This window comes from Haemaphysalis longicornis, unplaced genomic scaffold (genome assembly GCF_048455015.1).
Source record: "Haemaphysalis longicornis isolate Haplotype H1 unplaced genomic scaffold, Haemaphysalis longicornis Haplotype H1 scaffold_4, whole genome shotgun sequence".
Classification (NCBI taxonomy): domain Eukaryota; kingdom Metazoa; phylum Arthropoda; class Arachnida; order Ixodida; family Ixodidae; genus Haemaphysalis; species Haemaphysalis longicornis.
This window is the reverse complement of record NW_027526361.1, coordinates 224,448,333-224,468,038: the sequence shown is the minus strand read 5'-3', so window position 1 is coordinate 224,468,038 and position 19,706 is coordinate 224,448,333. Positions and strand designations below refer to the sequence as shown.

Sequence of the window (19,706 nt, the reverse complement as noted above, 5' to 3'; positions counted from 1 at the left end):
CAGTGTCCCCAACCTGTAACACGACGATGAAGACGAGACAAGGCCATCTGTTGCTAGACCAGATTATGTTGCCATGCCCGTGACTCGCCCCTCCCCGCGCTTTTGTGCTGGTCACTGACAGGCGTCATTGCCTGGCTGAAGCGAAGGCAGGTACTATAGATGCTGCAGACCATGCCCCCTTATCTAGAAGCACGGACCCATCGGTGGATACCAGCACGTGTACATCAAGCTCCAAGCAGGCAACTGTTTCATGTCTTCATTCACACAGCGGAATGATCCTTTTTGAGGCGACGTGCGGCAGAGTGGCATTTATGGTGATCTCATTCGTCAGGTGGGGTGGAGGAGCAATGATGTGAGCCGTCGGGTGCTGGCCGACCACCGTTTCGAAGGTACGAACAATCATACCTGTTCGAGTGAAGTCGTTCTCGTAGCTGTGCAGGAAGGGCACCTCCATCTGAAGCTCTATGGAGCCGCTCGACGTGATTGAGGGCTCGCTGCAGGGCGTGGAGTGCGAGGGGCTCGGCACCGGCTTCAGCAAGAGTGCTTGCGCATTTCGACGTGCTTAGAAAGCCAAGAGCAGTCCGAACTGCATTCCTGTGCTCGGTCTCCATTTTCCTCCACCGTGTTGGCTTGACGGTGAGGGCATAGCGTACAGGACTGCGAAGCCCACCATAGCATCGTAAATTCGAGTAGCCCAATGTGAGCCCTGATTAATCTCCCGCTGGCTATGCGCCAGTCATGATCATCATCGTGGATTTACCGTGCGAGTAAAGTGATGGTCCCCGTAACGGGCAGACATGGCTTCGGTCTCGCTTCGGTCGTTCTTCCGTTAACATTTTGGTGCCGTTAAGCCCGGGAGAATGAACACGTGCGGCGAAGGATACCACCGATGTCCCCTTCGGCTTGAGGTTCGTAGAACCCCGTGATTTGGCTGCCGTTGACCGCCATCGCCCCGCCCTCAGCCGGAGGTCGCCATGGCTGGCCCTGACTGCCCATATACGACCGACTGGAGCCTTCAACGGGACACCGATGCGCACCGTCACGTCCATGGTGCCACGCTTAGGATCAACTGTACGTCCCCTGAGTACCAAGCTAGGGATGTCCTGGACGCCCTGCGTTCGTTCAGGAAGGTTCTGCGCGCTGCTGTTACGAGGCTACTAAAGGCAGCGACTGATCTCCGGCAAGTTCCCTCGCCGTCTTCGTTGGACTTGGAGTTAGCTATCAATGAGCTCGAACAGAAGGACGCCGAACTCAACAAGCTGAACGATATGGTGGGTGATCTGCTGGAAGGAGATGAGTTCGAACACGATTGCTACGACATTTTGCACTACCAGGAAACTTTATGCGGGGCCCTCAGTCGGCTGCGATTGACTTTGAACGATCTGCGGGTAGCCGGCATTAGGTTACCGGAAAGGGAACTTCACCCCGTCCACTCGACCCCTCCCACGTCAGCTCGCACACGTCGACTTCGCCAGTTGTCCTGCCGATACTTCAGGTTTCTACTTTGAACGGTGAGCCACGAGGGTGCAAGGGGTTCTGGTGCCGTGTCAAGACGACAGACAACAGCCACGTTCCAGATATTGACGACGTGGGAGCCAGCACCGAGGTAGCGTCGAGAGTTCCAGCGGAAAACTGTCAAAAACGTGAGGCTACGCCAGCCCCACACCAGGACAACTCAGCTACTCCCACCCAAGTAGACGACGTAACACGTGAAGTGAAGGACGCGAACGGAAGAATCGAGCCGCCACCATGTGAGTTTGAGTTCGAGTACATCTTTGTTCCCGACTACATGAAGGGTAAACCGTTACCGGCCCTTCGTGAAAGCCGGATAGCTCAAATTGCAGACGTAGTCCGGGAAGTTGCACCCAAACGCAAGTTAGTGTACTTCCGTGTACTTGTAGCCAGAAAGGCTGAACCATCTTTGCAGACTATTTCTCGTCATTCCGCGGTGACAGGCAGGCCTGGTGGAAAATCAGGAGAACCATATTCTGAGCTGACACCTACGAAGAAAATGCGCTCGTCAGGAACGGGACTTACAGAAAAGAAAACCCAAGGGAGGAACAAAACTGATCTAAGAACACCACTCCACACGAAGACATTCCAGGTTGCCCGTCATTATATTCAGGGCAATCGCAGCAAGACTGAAGGACAGGAAGTCTTTCGGGAAGCAGGGCGCAGAGTACGGCTGTCGTCCGCGTCACTGTGTAGGCGCTTGGCTGTCCTCAAAGCGGTATAACGGCGCGAGCACCGCTGGCGACAAAAAGGGACAGCGTTTGCCGGCAGCTGTACAAGGAAGGAGCTTCTGGACCAAATATTAGGATTGTGGATCTGTTGTTTACTCACCATGAACTATCTCGCAGGCCTGGGAGGATGGTAAAATCCCAGCCGGGTGTTCGCCGTTCCGCAGTGCAAAGTTTAAGAGTTTTGAAGCTCCGAAGAACCAGATTCGCTTGTTTAAGCAGCGTCGTAGTACAGAGATGTTCAAGAAGTGTCAAAGCGAGGCATCAGCTCGTAGTGACCAGAGCCCACAAGACGCTCAAGCTTTCCGATTAGCTGGGGGTCTCCCTGCGCGTTTATCATCCGAAAAGACAAGTACTACAGGGCCATGTTGTAATTTGGCCGTTACGCGGTCGTGGTTCGAGCTGGAGAAGCTGTAGACTGGCGAGCAAGTACGGCGTGCTGTAGCGTTCTTCTACAGCGGAATACACGAACGTTGCGCGCGAGGGAGGATATTAAATCTCCCGCTGGCTATGCGCAGGTCAGGACCATCATCATGGATTTCCCGTGCGAGTAAAGTGATGATCCCCGTGACGGGCAGCCATGGTTTCGGTCTCGCTTCGGTCGTTCTTCCGTTAGCAAGCCCCCACGCCCCTTGGCCAACAGTTGACGGATGGCTTCGAGAGCACGACTGGAGTGTCCGAGTAGCTGTTTGATTGCTGAACCTAGGTCAGGCGATGGTCAATAGTAAGTCCAAGATATCTGACCTGGGTCTTCCACCGGAGCTGGGGGCCACGTACTTCCAAAGGGGAGGTTCGATGCCGTGTTCTGGGGTTTGTGGGGAATATCATAGCTTCAGACTTGGTAGCCGAAAGCCGCCATCCGATTACAGTGACATATTCCCAAGCCGCGTCTAGTGCTTTTTGCAGTGATTCCCTGATTCGGCTGATCTGACGCTTCGGTCCCCGGATCCGCAGTGCAACATGGTCAGCATAAGTGGAGATGCGGACATTCTGTTCCAGGTCTGTTGGTATGCTATTTGGCAGCCCTGTCAGCGCAAGGTTGAAGAGTAGCAGAGTAAGCACTGCACCTTGGGGCACACTCCGTCACTGACACCTCTTGGACTACTGTGCCGGAGTGCCCCACGGTGCAGTGCTTATTCCGATACTCTGCATGGAAGTATCTGCGGAGTAGGCGAGGTTCTTTAGAGGGCAACGGGAAAGGGTAGTGGGCCCAGGAGACATCTCGACACGGCGGGAGCGGCTTCGCAAAACGGGATGTGAGGACATCTGATAACATTTTCGTTCCTGCATGCTATTGGGTATACATTCTACCACTGCAGCACCTAACAATGGTGCTTTGTCAAGTAAGTGTAGGCTGCAATATTGCTAGGGATAATTCCCTCTGCTTTGATCAAACACTGAATCATCTGGAGCCGCCTCAGGCGCCACACTGTAGAGCGTAAGCACTAAAAGTGTTGTTTGGTGGACGCGGGCAACATAATTGCGGCTGAGATATCTTGCGATTTTTTGACCAAAATTGATTGATAGTGAGGCTTTGTTCTTTATCAGCGTCCGTGTTGCTTCATTTGTGTGCCCCGTCGGTTGGCGCTGTTGCGACACTATGCCTAGTATTTTGAACTGTTCCTCCACTCGAGGCCACGGTGGAGGAGATCCTTGAAATCGATTTCCTCATGGATAAGCATTGCGGAATCCTCCCTCAGCCGAGTGGAAGGGGCGAATGCAGTGGAGGAGAGACCCGGAATGCGGTCCTATCAGGGGCGTAGCCAGGAATTTTTTTCGGGGGGGGAAGGGGGGCGGGCCGCGGTCGAACAAAAGATGGGAGGGGGAAATATGTGGGCAAAGCTTCTTGCGCATTGTTTCTCAAATGAGGTGAAATAACTAACTTCAACATGCGATTTGTGTATGCTGAGCGCTAACAGTAAAGCCCACCTTAAGGAGCTTAGATGATGATGATGGTGGCCTAAATTGCCGTTCGCCGGTCTATAGGTAGGCCACGGGTGATTCGTTCGTCCATCGAGCAGGCGGTTATATGCGGGCACGTGCTCGTGAGCGTGATCATGAGTGTCCTCGGGAGTGGCGCGCGGTGCGCGAAGTTCGGCAGGCGGAAGTGGAGGCCAACAGTGGGTGTTTACTATTCCGATTCGCGTGTTTTATATTCTCCTTTAGGAAAGGGACTAATAAGTTTTCTTATCAGATATGAAGTACAGTGGAGCACGATTTGAAGGTTATCGCGCCAGCATCGAGCGGCGCAGCGTGTCACCAAGCGTGGCAGAGCAATGCCTTCATATAGCACAAATTATGGAACTGCAATAGTCAATGAAATGCGATGTCGGTAGAAAAATAAACACATCAAGGATTGATAGTTGACTGAACAAAATACAGTGGAATGCTCTGTCATGTTATTACACTTTGTACCAGTGTAAAGACAAGGAATGACACGATAAAGTCCAGACCACATGTATGCCTATATAAGGCTTTTCCTGCTGTTCCGTCATCTCCCGGCCGTGCTGTTCCGCCTGCGAAACAGCGGAACTGCCTCGATCGGCTCGCGGTAGGTTCCCGGCGCAGCTCGGTGTATCCGGCGCGAAATGCAGCCGGGCTGTATATGTTGACATGTACAGCATCCGGAGCGGGCACAGGGATCAGACGTTGACGTAGCCCTTGTTTCCAGATTTATATGAGCAAGAATGTGCGAAAAACTACAGGTTCCGCGCCTGCAGGCGACATCAGGCGGTTCTTCAGGCTACTTGAACCGCACCCCATCCTGGCACGAAACATTTCGGGAAGGGGGGGGGGGGGGTACGGGCTCGGTGTGCCCCTTCCCCTGGCTACGCCACTGGGTCCTATGAATCTGTACCAGCTGGCCCAATTCTGGACTCTTCAGAAGAGACAGAATTTGCGCAAGGGGGTGGTTGCAGAGGGGAAAGGAGGTTAATGCAGCGCTCATGCGCTTCAGGCAAGTTTGTGTGGTGTGACAGCCCATTTCCAGTAAAATTGTGCTGCAAAGACGTTTCACTGCCGACGAACAAAAGACAACTCAACAAGAGCAGACACTCAATAAAAAAACAGTTCAGACTGAAAAGGGCAATGGAGGCGGGCAATTTTCTTGGGCAGAGTGGTGGGCTGGGCGAGTTGGTAAGGTGTCATTCTGGACAAAAGAGCGATAAAAGACGTGGACGAAGGGAGGAGACAGGACCAGCGCTGCAGCGCCCGTCCTGTCCTGTCCCCTCCCTTCGACCAAGTCTTTTTTCGCGCTGTTGTTCAAACTTTTCTTGGGGTGTTTCGTTCTCATTATCTTGCCACGCATATGTGTAGATATATTGTTTCCCCCTGGAATTAGAGTATCCTTAAAACCGTGTCTCTGTAAAACACAACGGATACATTTTTCCCCAATGCTCATTTAGGATGCAGGGTAATGCAAGCGGCTTGTGAAATTGCACGTGCAGTCATATCCTTTCACATTCATTTCAGGCTAATCTTGGCAACTTGAACAGCTTAACGACCTCGCTGCACTTGCTGCTAGCAAACATTGCCTTACTCCAGGTAAGCAACTCACGAAAATGTTGCTCCGCAGTGCTTATGATACTATCAGATATGACCACGGTGTCTACGAACTCAGATGCGTAACTTTTCTTCTCCTTACGGCATGACGTTTTGCTCCAACCGAAAGCAGACATCACTTTATTTTAGCACACGGATGTATGATATTAGTGTATACAGCAAGTGAGGTATTCAATTTCCGGCAGCTGTCTAAGCCAACGAAGATGCAGTTTTGGAACTCCGGCTAAAACGAGCAAATTGCGAGAGTTTCCCTAACCATACTTCGGAGAGGTCTAGCTGGGTCTAGTGGGTATTTCAGAGCTAGTCCACTTACTCGCCTTGTCTTTCTTCGTCTAAGCTTAGCACAGGACAACCAATGCATGCAGCGTCGCTATTTTGAATCTAGGCGTGTTGCAGCGAAATTGTCGAACCAAATGGCAGGCATGATACAAACAAAACAATGTGTTAGCTTCTTGTTACCTCGTTCAGTTTAAAATAAACAGAGCTGAACTGAGGATAATTCTAGCGCTTGATGCATACGGAGAAGCACGCAAAAACTGCACGGGAAACATTGCTACCAACTAAAATTTCGGCCAGTGATTGGCTTTAGGCGCAGCGCTTCATAAATTAGTAGCGCGCTGCAATTTAGATATGCACCCGCAAGGAGACCTATTCATTCCTTCACCAAAAGATGCTCGCAGTTAACGTCACGATAGGAGACGCTTTCTTTTGTTGGTTACGAGATGCCTATATACAACAAGGCCATTTCATTAAAGAAAATGGTGCTTACAAAGAGGATGTATATAGTTTTACACTCGTAAAGTGCAAAGTTGCAACAACAAAGCTAAAAAGAAAACGTCTCTGCGCTGAACAAGGCCAGCACAAAACGGCATAGGTACAATCCGTTGTGCCCTTCCTGACACAAACTCTGCTAAAACATTGACAAGCAGCCCAGCCCACATTCAGGACCAGATATGATTTGTAGTGGCTCTTTCCGGAGGAAGGTGGGGCCGTGAGAAGGCATGCATGAAGAAACGCGAGAGACCAGGAAGCTAGACATTACAGGGGCAAGTTAAATTCTGTCGTTCCGCCTGTTACTGGCGGGAGCATGTTTTGTTGCCAAGCGGAATTTCACGACCTCAGCTGTGTCATGGCTGCGGATTAGGCGCAAAACCACCTAGCTGAACGTCTAACTCACGAGCTCACCTTGGTTTCTGAAGTTGGTGCCGGACCCTGGCACTTCACAATCAGTGAAGTCACATTCCGCCTTGCTTGGCCGAGGTTCCACATACTCTCCGGGACACTTTCCGCGGCGGCTCAGTGGTTTGGCGTTGTGCTGCTGAGACCAAGGGCGCCGGTTCGATCCCGGCCACGGGGGCTACTTGTAGGACTGCTGACGCCTTTGGTAATACCGGCGGAGAGGTGACAGGGAGATTAAAAGGGCGCGCTGGGAAGCTGCCCGCATTGCCGTCCCCGCTTTTCTTCGTGTCCGCCCCGATTTTGGGGAGCGCGGCTCCCGTTTAAGACGCTTCCAAAGAACGCGCCCAAGTAGGGCGCCGTTGTTCTGGAGTTGAGTGCCTCGGGAACACCCTGTTACGCGTACAGTGTGCAAGCTCAGGCGGCGTCTTTTGTGAGCGCCGCGGCGCCTAATGGCCTTCCCGGACCGTAAGGAAATTGCCTCTCCGACGTTTACACGTTTTCCTGTGCGTCTGGGAGAGCGGACGAGCGTGGGAAATTTGGTGGGGTGGCGTTTGACTTCACAATTAGGCGATTCGAGAGGTCCGGCTGACCAATCGAATTTACTGCGCGGCACACAATGGGCGCCAGAGATTATACTCGAGCGCAACGTGTCCAGCAGCAGGCATGGCTCAAATTTTTGAAGGCATCGAAAAAGAGCGCACCTTCGTACTTAGTGCACGTGAATCTTTGCCGTACAAGGCGTAACTAGGGGTCGATCGCTAAGCTCTCATATACCTAGGGCATAACCCAGTTGGTCGATCGTTAAGACAACAGGAATTTATATTCCTGTTCTGTGAACCGCTCCTATAAAAAATTGGCCGTGTATCCTTTCATTGCAATTGTCGGCGAAAGGCGATAGCCGACTGGCGCCCCTGCCAAGTAAAGGCCTCCATTCTCTTTCCCGCTCACCTCTCATGCTGTTCCTTTCCCGTCTCTTTCCTCCCAAGATAACACGCTACAGGTTTGCTCAAGTACATTTAAATTTACCGTGTTCGACTGCTCCAATTCGGGTGCCTCGATGTCAGCGCCATTATGGTCTTCTCGTCGTCTGATTCTTCGCCAACACCACCTAGCTGCACGGTTTCCTTAGGTGAAATTCAAGATAGCCTACAAAGAGCCGCTGACATTGTGAAACAATATGCATTATCAATTGGCCTTCGCTGTTCCCCTCAAAAATGTGACCTAATCATAGAACGAAAAAGTCCTCCTGCATTGAAAAAAGCCACCAGGGAGCTGCGCAGCGCACAGTACCTCACATGTGCTCCCGCTTTTGGACTCCTTGGCTCCGAAACGACAACCGCCACCGCAGCAACTTTACTCCGAAAGGACAATCGCCTCCGAAACGACAACCACCACCGCAGCAACTTTAGGAACCGACGCATTCATCACGGCCGTCTTTCTTTACACTGTGTCTCAGTGTCAGCCCCATAGATTGTTGGCACGGCATGCTGCAGGCAGTGGGTGATAACGGGTCGAGGAATCGCCACTCCTTCACCCATGCCCTAGCGTGCGCTACAGACAACTTTAGTAGGAAAAGTGCTGCGCTCACAGCGGCCTCTGTGTGGTGCAACGGGCCTATGGCGCTCTCTTCAAAACGATCTTCTTCCTATCTTCAAAAAATATGAAGAACCGTTGGTTAGGCTGATTAACGCACGGACCCCGTATCGCCCGAATACCGCTGTGCTATCTTCTCGCGTGTCACGTCACGTAGCAGTTATTCTTACTAGCAACCTCGGATCAAGCACCTTCGTCAATGTAACAAAGCGATAAGGTGTCCCAATGGTGGACCGTGCTGCCCCGCCCAGCCACAGGGCGTTTTTAAGACACGAAGCTTCCTACTGTTTCGAATATTATCTGCGTTTTATATTTTTATATGAGTATAAAATCACAAGCATATCATACGCGCACATAGATTCTACTTGTGGAATTAGCAGAGAAAGCTATCGCTGTTCAGAAGGGAAATTGCGTGCTCTACACGGCCTATTTGCCCCCGTCCATCTAAACGGTGTATAACAAGATAAAAATGCGTGTGCAGTGCCAGTCGACAGTGGGATCCTCGGTCGCCTGCGCGCTCGCTGTTCTCAAGGGCCTCGTGGTGAATGCAGACTTCGAGTACTCGCACGCCGGCATAATATTCGCTTCAGCCCTGGCTGCAGTCAACACGTCGAGCTTTGTACTGTGTGAGTTGCTTTTACTGGTTCTAAACAACACAATCCGCGCAATTTTATCTGCACAATAGTGAATGAACTACATAACGTTGCAAAAAAGTTCGCATGATTAGCTGAACTCTTTGAACATTCATTTGATACTTGTAAACATTCAAGCAAACTTGCTGGTTTTCTTTCATCGAGCTGTTAGACCTAAGAAAAACACATTAGCGATTAGCAAAAAAAAAACCACCTTTTTGTGGATCATCGTTTGCCTGGGAGCAGTTTTTATATTTAATATGTTCAGCAAGTTACAGCTTCCCACATAAGGGCACTCTGTGACAGTAATGTTAAACTGTATGCGACACCACGTCACACTTAAGATCTTTGCAATGAAGGGAGCGTGAAACGGCGAAAGAACAAAATTTCTACATCGATGATTCTAAGCAAATGTGGAAGGGCAGTGCAGCTATGCTCACACTTCACGACGTTCACTACAACGACTTTGTGAGGATCCCGAGACACTGCGGGAATGATACGATCAGGGTACCACAACAGTGTGCTATTATCCAAATATCGCGATTACGATGCGATGATGTTGAACATTGCGGTGTATGAGGCGCATAAAATGGGACGGTGTACTGCGATCACACCAGGCTTCTTATATGATAGCGAGTTCTGTGTTAAATCTGCAGCGAAAATTGTTTCTCACCTTTACGAGATACGAGTTACGAGTTCATGTCTTTTTACGAAACCAAGAATTCGGGCAGAATTTGCATCCCTACTTTCCGTGAACTCACGTGAATTTTTAAAACTTTGAATCCATATGAATTCTGCATCCATCTGAGTCCGCCTGAGTTCTGAGTCTGTATGAGCCCGAATGAGCTCTGAGTTCTGAGCTCGAGTGACTTCTGAGTTCATTTTAGTTGTGAGCCCCAGCGCTCATTGAGTTCATTTTGATTTCTGAGCCCGATTGAGTCCCGCGTCCAATTTGAGTTCTGAGCCTGAGTGAGTCCTGCGTTCATCTGAGTTCTGAGTTTTTTGCACTCGCTGTGAGTTTGCATTTGAGTGAGCATGGATGAGTTGCTCAGCAATGAGTCTGAGTTTGTGTTCTGAGCTCAAGTGAGTTCTGAGTTTTTCCCTCGCTGTGAGTTTGTGTTTGAAGAGCGGGAATGAGTTGCTCATCAATGAGTGAGTTTGAGTGAGAGGTGAGTCCAAAATAAATTTGTGAGTGAGTTTGAGTGAGCCGGTACGACTTTGCCGAGGTATGCCTTCAAATTCTTGTTAAAATCAACGGGATTCATCACAGCCACTTTGCTTCACAGCAACGTCAATAAATACGGTGTCTGTGAATCTGTCCGCATCGACGCGATGCGCCACCCGCGTTGGCGTCGGCACGGACAAGCTCGATGCTGAGGCATACACTTCATGAAATTGTGACGGCAGCGAAGTACTTGCTTCAGCAATATTGCCGTTCTTGTCGGCTAAATAACCCGAGCTTTGTTCGGTGGCTTCTCTTTCCTCACGCAGCCGGGACATACCGATGCTGCTGCTACGCGGACATAGAGCAGCGGGAGGAGCTAGGTTTGACGCCCACCGTCTTACCTGCTAGTGCGGACTTCTGATTTTCGACAAATAGCCCGGTACTCACTAAAAAATAGGAGACACAGCGTCCTTAGAAAGTCCGGTTCTTCGTTTGCCCGACATTAGTCAACGACCATCAACTTCGGCCGATCGCGTCTTTAAAGGGAGCCTGCAACACTTACCATCGACTACTCGGAATGTATTTTGGGGTAAAGTCTATTGCCCCAGCAATCTCCTCCCGCAATAATTATGAAAATCCGTTCACTATCACCGAAATTACGCGCGATGAAAAATCGCGCATAAATGTTCCCTCTCAACTCAACCGCGGACAACGCGACGAAAGCTGCGCGACGGAGAGGGGGGCGGCGCACGGCGTTCTGTTCGGCGGCCTTCGATATGTCACATGCCGGGGAGTTTCGTCCTTCTCCCGCAACGTGGACGGGTCTATTTCCGGTGTGGTGCCACAAAAAAGCAGGCATGGTGACCTGTTCGCAAGCAAGCGCTCAGGCTGGTAGGGCGTTTTTGGGGCAATAAACGTTTGTTGTCGCGTGGGCTCGCTGAAAGTGAAATATTTAAATCGTCACTCAAACTCCGCGCGCACTCAAAACAAAAGAAACACCAAAAGCATGCGGACAGGTTCAGACATAGAAGAGGTTCATACACAGCGCCGAGGACGGCTGATCGTCACAGGAAATGCCAGAATTTTGCTGTGACGTTGACCAGCGACAGCCAATAGGACAGCCAGGACAGCCATGGCCCGATTGACGTCGCAGAGGCCATGCCAGGGGTGCATAATGAGGAGAATTGAAGAGAGAGCGGCTGGTTTTTTCGCGGCTTTCACGATGATTTGCGCGCTTACCGCTTCACGTGCCCGTGTAATATTTGGCTCGGGTGTTCCTGAAGTCTAATCTAAACGACGCGCAGGTTTACTTGCACTGCACAAAGAGTGTTGCAGGGTCCCTTTAAATGAAGTGCGACGCAATTTGCTTTTCACCCATACTATGACGTCGTTGAAGCACGCGATCTTTGCTTGGTATGGCCCACCTCCATGCCTCGGGCTTCGGCATAAAAGCGAGCACTTCTCTTCGCTCGCCTTCTACGGACTCTTACAAAATGGCACGACACACGTTCCCAAAACCCAGCCGCGCAGCATCGTTTGCTCTCTAACAGCAGTTCTCAGATCACGCGAAAACAGCGGTCAGCGAGAAATTCGCTGTGTAGGTGTGAACAGACGTCAAAGGGGCGCGCGAAAGCACACTTAGGCTTACGGACGGCCGCTAGAGTTCCTGCATAGGGGAGCAGAGTCGCACGTCCATTTGTCATCTTGACCTCCAAGTCGTGCGGGAAAGCCACCCGTCAAGGATGTTAGAGCCGCCTCGCGGGTCGGCCTGACCAAGTCAGCGCATGCGTGTGCTACGCCACACGTGCACGGGGACAACGTACAAGGCCTTGATGACAATCACGTGAATTTTAACGCTATGTTCAAAAAGTATATTGATTCATGAGCCATTTCCTTGCAACACTCACCTAATATAAGACGGGAGGTAGTTTGTGTGATTGGGAACCATCGACTAAAGCTACTGCCGATGAATATGATTGTGCGATCGTTTTGGTGCCTGTCGTTTTGTTTGGTCATGGCGTTCGAATAACAGAAGTGATCCCTTGTTTTCCTCGTGATTCCTTGATTCCAGTGGCTCCTCCGTCTTCCCGTGATGTTACTGTTAGCGTTGCAGAGAGAAATTGCAGTTAGTCAATATTATGAAGCTCTGTTTTCGTGAAAGCAGTGTTCTGGGAATGCAGTTAAGCCAGTCATCAAGGAAAATAGTTGTTTGAAACAAAGCAAGGATGTTTTCCTCCCTTCATCGCCCCTTTAAAAGAACCATGAAAACAGAATAACGCTTTCGGTTTGTCGTGGGACTGCTTTGTACAGATAACAGTGCCAATTTTAGTGCAAGCTTCAGAAAAGTAATTTAGGTAATGACAAACACGGATGAATATGGGCCTTGTGACTTCACATCGACTTGATTGAGCGATTGGCAGCTCCCGACCAAAACTGTACCATCCCCTCCTAAAGAAAGTTGAGAGAAGCGCGAAAGCTTTCGAACGACGAAATCACGTAGTAAAAGTGCCTCCAAATCTTCGCTAAAAGCGTATCCGAAGTTTGCCGAAAGTGCGTCCAAACCATTGTCAAGACTTTAGAGACCCAAATCGCAAAAAACAAAGAACGAACCCGTGCGACGATTTTTCGCGGACTAACTAAACGCATCTACGAGGGATCTAAATGTATAGCGATACGCGGTTTGGGAGATAAAGGTAAACTATTGCACTCCTCCTTTATATTAGATGCATGTATTGTCTTATCTGGAACCGTTCCTTTCTCGCGATTTTCAAGTAACCGGTTTGGCGCAGTGGAAGCCCGGTCTTTCAGAAACCGCAGATCTTATTAGAGCTTTCGATCGACGAACCGGTATATGGGGAAATGCATTAGTTTTCTGACAGGACGCCATCGGTACCACTAAGAAAGCTTTCGCTTTAAAAAAAAAAACCACAGCGAAGAAAAGTAACTGTGCGATTGGGGTAGTGCCTCCAGCTCCTTCCTTTCGTTCCACTTTAGTGCCAGCACCCTTTAGCACTTTAGCACCCTGGTGACTGTTTTTGTGATTTGCCTTGCTGTGTGTCACCGCTGGCTCCGTGTTTTGCGAAACGTGGATGTTTTCCAGTATTTCTCAGCTTCTTCTTTGGCAGACTGCTCGCTCGGTGGGGGGAATGGAGTTCATTGGATCACATATGGCTACTTCTCTGAGACAGTACATGGTTGTATCTAACATTGATGGGCTTTTCAATGCGTCGTCCATTTTGGTGGCAGGCACCTTGATGACCCTGGTAGTCGTGTTGTCGACCAAGTGCAACAAGAACCCGGACCACATCGCCCCGGCCATCGCCGCCTCCTCCGGAGACCTCACCACCCTTTTCCTCCTCTCGTTCGCCGCCTCCGTCTTCCTCGACCATCCGGGTACTTTTCGTGAAACAGTGTCCCACTTGAACAACAAAGAGGCTGGAAATAGAACACACATTGAAGGCGGGTTAGCTGGTACATAACTGAGTTGTAAAACAGAGTGCCAAACGAGACTGCAGAAAGGGCAGCGACCTGTCTGTGTGCTTTTCTGTAGTCATGTTTTTCGCGATGTTTTATAACTTGGAAATAAGAGGAACTTCTCCAATTCTTCGATCTTCACCTCCACTGAGGCTGTGCTTTACTCTGCTTAGTTCATTAGCCTAGCAACAGCGCAAACGACGCGTCACAAGAAAAGAAGGGGCTTCTTGTGTCGTGTCGTTTGCGCTCGCCGCAGTCGTCCAGTTTAGTCCGCTATGTTTACCAGTTGCGTTCTTCGTTTCAAAAAAATGAATCTGGCTCCTCCGTGTACATAACCCGAATAAGAGAGAGAGTGTGTGTGTGTGTGTGTGTGTGTGTGTGCACGCGCATGTGCGTGCATGTGTGTAATGTGTGTGTGTGCGTGCGCGCGCGTGTGATCGCGTGCGTATATGCGTGTGTGTGTGTGTGTGTGTGTGTGTGTGTGTGTGTGTGTGTGTGCATGCGCGCGTGTGCCTGTGTGTGCGTGTGTGTGTGCGCGCGTGTATGTGTATGTGTGTGTGCGTGCGTGCGCGTGTGTGCGTGCGTGCGCGTATGTGTGTGAGTGTGTTCGTGTTTGCGCGCGTGTGTGTATGCGTGTATGCGTGCGCGTTCGTGCGTGTGTGTGTGTGTGTGTGTGTGTGTGTGTTTGTTGAACGGGTAACATTTATATGACGGCGTTTTGCTTCTCAACGGGGCGTACAGGTCTCGCCGGGGGGAGGGGAGAGCAAAGAAAGGAGTGGCAGTGAAAGGGCAATCAAATAATAGGAAGGGCAATGAAATAACATGCGATGAATAGGCAATGGGGCGTCATATTGACTTTGGTGACAGGGGGCGATAGAGTCGTTGTGTCAGGATGCACAGCAACGCCTGATGGAAATCGAAGTTACACATTTGCACACGAAAGCTGCAGGTACCACCCACCCTCTCCCCCAACATAACGTTCAGTCTCTGTAACGTCACAGGGAGCTTCCCAGAACGGTGGGGCGCGATGGTGACAGGGTGATCACCAGCGTACGCCGCCAGCTAGCCGCAGCGACGATAGACCGAGCCTTCACTCGACCCACCTTACATCCTCGTGGGCGTAAAAGGGTGACGTAGTCCATCGGACGGCACTTGTTGCTTATGTTCATGTATAGCAGTTATGTAATGCAAGTTAGATCCACTGAAAGTCTCGCATGCAATAAGAGCTTCTCACATTTCAGTCCTCAAAGTGCTACACTGCAATTATCGTTACTGTAGAAGCAATTAGTACGAGCTTGGTTATTATACGAAGCTACCAAGGGTGGTGTACACTGCACGAAAACCCGGTAGACCGTAATTGGTTGGCAATATATCATTATGTATAAAGAGAAGTTCCGAATTGACAGAATATTTATTCATGAACGCCCAGCAGTTGTAACTGGTGGACGTAGAGACTTGAAATTTTAAGAGTACGTTTATATCCTGGCGTAGGGACTCACTAAGACTGAATTCTTGAAAATTACACCCTAAGGGAATAAAAGAGGATAAATTGTTGTCGCAAAGTTCTCATCTCGCTGCCCTGTTTAGTTACCGAACTAGTTTTTTGGATATATATACCTGGTAAAATATTAAAAAGGGCCCATGAACACAAAATGCAAGGTTGGTTCATTCGAAGCAGTGCCTCGTTAGAATAACCCTGAAGCCAGTTTTAGCACAAACATCACTAAAATAAGCTGTACAATGAAGAAAGCAGAGAATAGACATGCGACACCCTACCGCCACTTTTGACTTGGTCACAACGTCAACTCTGGCCCCCACTTATATATATATATATAGCAGGGAAGGAGTCCCGGACTACCGTAGCGATAGGTCAAAACTTGGGTGCAGACACTTGGAGAACACTGAACAAGGGTTGTATTGATCCCAACAGTTTCGGAAGGGGACCCTTTCTTCTTCGGGGGTTATCTTATATATTTAGCGAATCATAATGTGAAGTGAGGGGCTCGTTGAATAAAGACAGAAATAAAGGTTGGCAGTCAAGAATGCCAAGGATACCAAGAATGCCAGGAATGCGGTAGGTCATTTATTATCGTTGACACATATGCAGATTCTTGAAAGACAAAAAAATTGGAGAAAAAATGCCCAACGTGCGGATATTTTTTCTCCACTGTTTTTTTGTCTCTCAAAAATCTGCATCTGTTTCAACGATAATAAATGGCCTACCGCGTTCTCCCGTTTGCTTTCCTTGGCATTCTTGACTACCAACCCTTATTTCTGTCTCTCACTCTCTCTCTCCCTTTATATATGTATATATATATATATATATATATATATATATATATATATATATATATATATATATATATATATATATATATATATATATATATATATATATATATATATATATATATATATATATATATATATATATATATATATATATATATATATTCGCGTACAGCAAACGCAAATTGGTGGTTTTGGTGAGCTTTACTACAAGAAGCTAATAGAAGAAGCGGCAGAGAAGAACGCTCTTGACCGCGAAGCACTCGAGCTGCTTATATATATATATATATATATATATATAAATATACAGTCAAACTCCGCTACAACGAACTCCGCTACAACGAAATTCCCGCTTCAACGAAGGTTTTTCGATTCCCCGCCCGCATCCCATAGGCCCCAATGTATTAAAACTCCCTCCACAACGAACCACTTTTTTTATTGTTCTCCCGGTTCAACGAAATTTTCCCGGTCATTTTCACTGACTGGCTTGTCTCTTTTGACAATGAGATGAAAAAGCAAGACCGCAGTGTTTGCTTGCTGCTGGACAATTCTTCAGCGCATCGCCTGGACGGCAGCGTCAAGCTGACGAACGTTGAGCTGAAGTTTTTCCCGCCCAACTGCACTTCGCTGATCCAGCCTTTAGATCAAGGCGTGATCAACAGCGTGAAGTACGCATACCGGTCAAGGCTCCTTCAGCGAATCCTCCTGAACACCGAGCATGGCCGCGACACCAAAGTTGACTTGTACATGGCTGTACAAATGTTGACCGCCGCATGGATGTCGACGCGGGGTGAAGTTGTGAAGAACTGTTTCGCGCACGCGGGGTTTTGACCCGAAGAGATGTGCAGTTCAAGTGACGATGCACAAGCTGCCGACGACGTTGGACCGGGGCAAGACGCGACAACGGCCGAAGCATGGGCAGCTCTCGAGGAAGCCGGCATTGTTCCTGAGAACGTAGCATTAAGAGACTACGTAAATGCCGACGCGGACGTGATCGTCTACGAGAAGCTGAGTGATGCCGAGATCCTCAAGAGTGCTCGCGCCGCCTCCGCCGCCGCCGCCGATTCATCCGACGACGAAGAAGTCGGGCATGGTGTTCCGACGGTCCCGACGTCAGTGACCGCGTCGCAGGTCATGGACTCCTTGGACGTTTTACGTAGTTTCCTTGGCGCCCATGACGATGATGTCGCCATGCAGCTCCTCGCAGACTGTGAGCAGCGCATTCTCCCGTTGCTCGTGCGAAAGCGCAAACAGTCAAAAATCAGCGATTTTTTCAAGTTTTGGAAATAAAATGCTCCCAGAGTATCGTGCATATCCTGTGCATATCCGTGACCGCAAATTAAAATATAAACTCCGCGCTGTGATTTCACGACGCCTGCTTTTGCGCGGACCTCCACGAGTACGACGCGCATATTACAACGCTGGTCTAAGCGCCGCGAGACGCGTTGTGACCGCAAATTACGATATAAACTTTATGCTATAAAAAAGGGTGCTATTTTGGGCGGAGCGAGCTCCAAGAAAGTTGGCAACATTGGGACGAAAAGGTAGGTGGGAGAGTTCACGACGCCAGTTAGACGCCTGCCCTGTTTTCTTTATTTACTGATTTTTCCGCGACAACGAAATTCTCGCTACAACGAAATTTTTCGCGATCCCCGTGAATTTCGTTGTAGCGGAGTTTGACTGTATATATATATATATATATATATCTTTGAAAATGGTAGGGAAAACAAAACGAAAACTTTGAACAAGGCAGCGACCTCGATTGTTGCCAACGTTTCGGCAACCAGGCTTGCCTTCGTCAGGGCTCTAGCGGAGGCAAGTTTCTTTGCCGAAACATTGGCAAAAATCGAGGTCGCTACATTGTTCAGAGATTTTTATTTTGTCATATATATTTTGTTTTTTTTTGGGGGGGGGCAGACAAAAAAGAGGTGAGAGTTCTACGTGGTGTTCATGCACTTATTGCTGATATAGATACCGTTACTTGCAGTATACGCGTCAAAAAGTCGTGGTCAAACGCTTTCTCACAGTGAGGACCAAGACGTTTTCGCTTCGTTCTCGCAGGCTGGACCGCGGTAATTATCGCCATCTCTGGGGTGTTGCTTCCGCTGTGGATTGTGCTGGCCAGGCGAAACAGCATGTCCAAAGAAGTCCTGCGCGTCGGCTGGCTGCCTATCATAGCCGCGCTGACAGCATCCAGGTGGGAACAGCAAGAGCGAGATATCTGGTATCCTGGCACCAGCGAAGCTTTGCTTTGATTTTGAACATGCGGGCTGAACTGCTGAAATTTGTGTTTGAACAGGTGAACCTAGATTTCTAAAATTTCAATTCGAAGAGTTCCGTTTACTGAACTACTCATTCCGCATAAGGCAGTTTTGCAGCAGAACACGCAAACAAATCTCTAATAATTCGAGCCTGTTTCGGTTCTCATTGCAATGCGCACTCTGCGCAAAGCAAATCCCACCTTTTGGTCGCTAATTTCACCGAGGAGTACTAGTATTTAAACAAGGACGCTCCAACTGCTCTCTTCGAAGAAACGCACGAAGCGAGTGACGTGATCGCGGTCGAGGACTTTAAGCGCGCACCCGAAGATGCCTTCAATCTTCCGCATTCCTTCGACGTGAACCCGGCACTACCGGAGGAAAACAGAACCCATGAGTCGCTTTGCTGCGTCGATACAGCGAGGGCTTTCCCTCGAACTCAGAATTACGTCAGACACCTCTGGCGAAGCACCGAATAATAACTGAAGATGGAGCCCGACCTACATGACAGTCACCGTACCGCGTCTCTTCACACGAGCGGATAGCCATCCGGACTCCTCGACGACGTGCTCAGCCACGACATTATACAGCCATCGAAAAGACCCTGGGCTGCGGCGGTCGTACTCGTGATGAAAAAAGACGGCACATTAAAGGGGCCCTGAAAAGCCTTCTGTAAAAGTTACAAAAGGCCTGTATTGTCACGTAGCACCAATATAGCGATGCAATGCCGTTGGAATTATTGATCTACATTCAGTATTAGCTGCGCCAGAAGCAGTTAAATGCACCTCTCCCCACTTGCCGATCGACTCCTCCTCCCTCTCTGCCTCCTTCAAAGCAGCTAGCTACATTCCTGCGCCTAGGCTCCCGTCAATCACTGCGGACCCGCCTTTGCCTCCTTTGCCTCGGGATCGCGCAGGAAGGAGGAAGAGCAGCCGGAAGCCAATGGCAGTGACGCCGCCGGCGGCTGACCATGCCGGCGATTGGGCGAATCAGGGGGCGCCTTCGCCGTTGCGTCAGGAGCGATCGCCGTTGCGTCACCCGCGGTCGCCGTTGCGTCAGCCGCGGTCGGCTCGCTGCGGCGTCGCGCTCATCGGCTGAGAAAGGCGATCTTCAAAAATTGTGTACAAATTATCTGTACAACGTATGAAGCTCACACTTGGCTCAAAAATCCCCCGTTATGTGTTCTACCACCTGAATGCATTTGATTGCCACCTTCACAAAGCTTTTCAGGGTCCCTTTAAGGTTCTGCGTTGACTACCGGCGACTGAACAAAATCCCCAAAAAGGACATGTACCCCCTGCCACGAATCGACGAC

The 19,706-nt window shown here is 49.6% G+C and overlaps 1 protein-coding gene across 1 annotated transcript in view; it reads left to right on the top strand.

Annotated features, from left to right (window-relative positions):
- Positions 1-16,973: 16,973 nt before the first annotated feature.
- The window catches only part of LOC144180243 (solute carrier family 41 member 1-like), a 29,255-nt gene continuing 26,522 nt past the window's right edge, over positions 16,974-19,706 (top strand). The window contains exons 1-2 of the mRNA XM_077708622.1: positions 16,974-17,166; positions 18,195-18,330. Coding sequence (XP_077564748.1) covers positions 16,974-17,166; positions 18,195-18,330 — 329 coding nt within the window. The remainder of the gene's footprint in view (positions 17,167-18,194; positions 18,331-19,706) is intronic.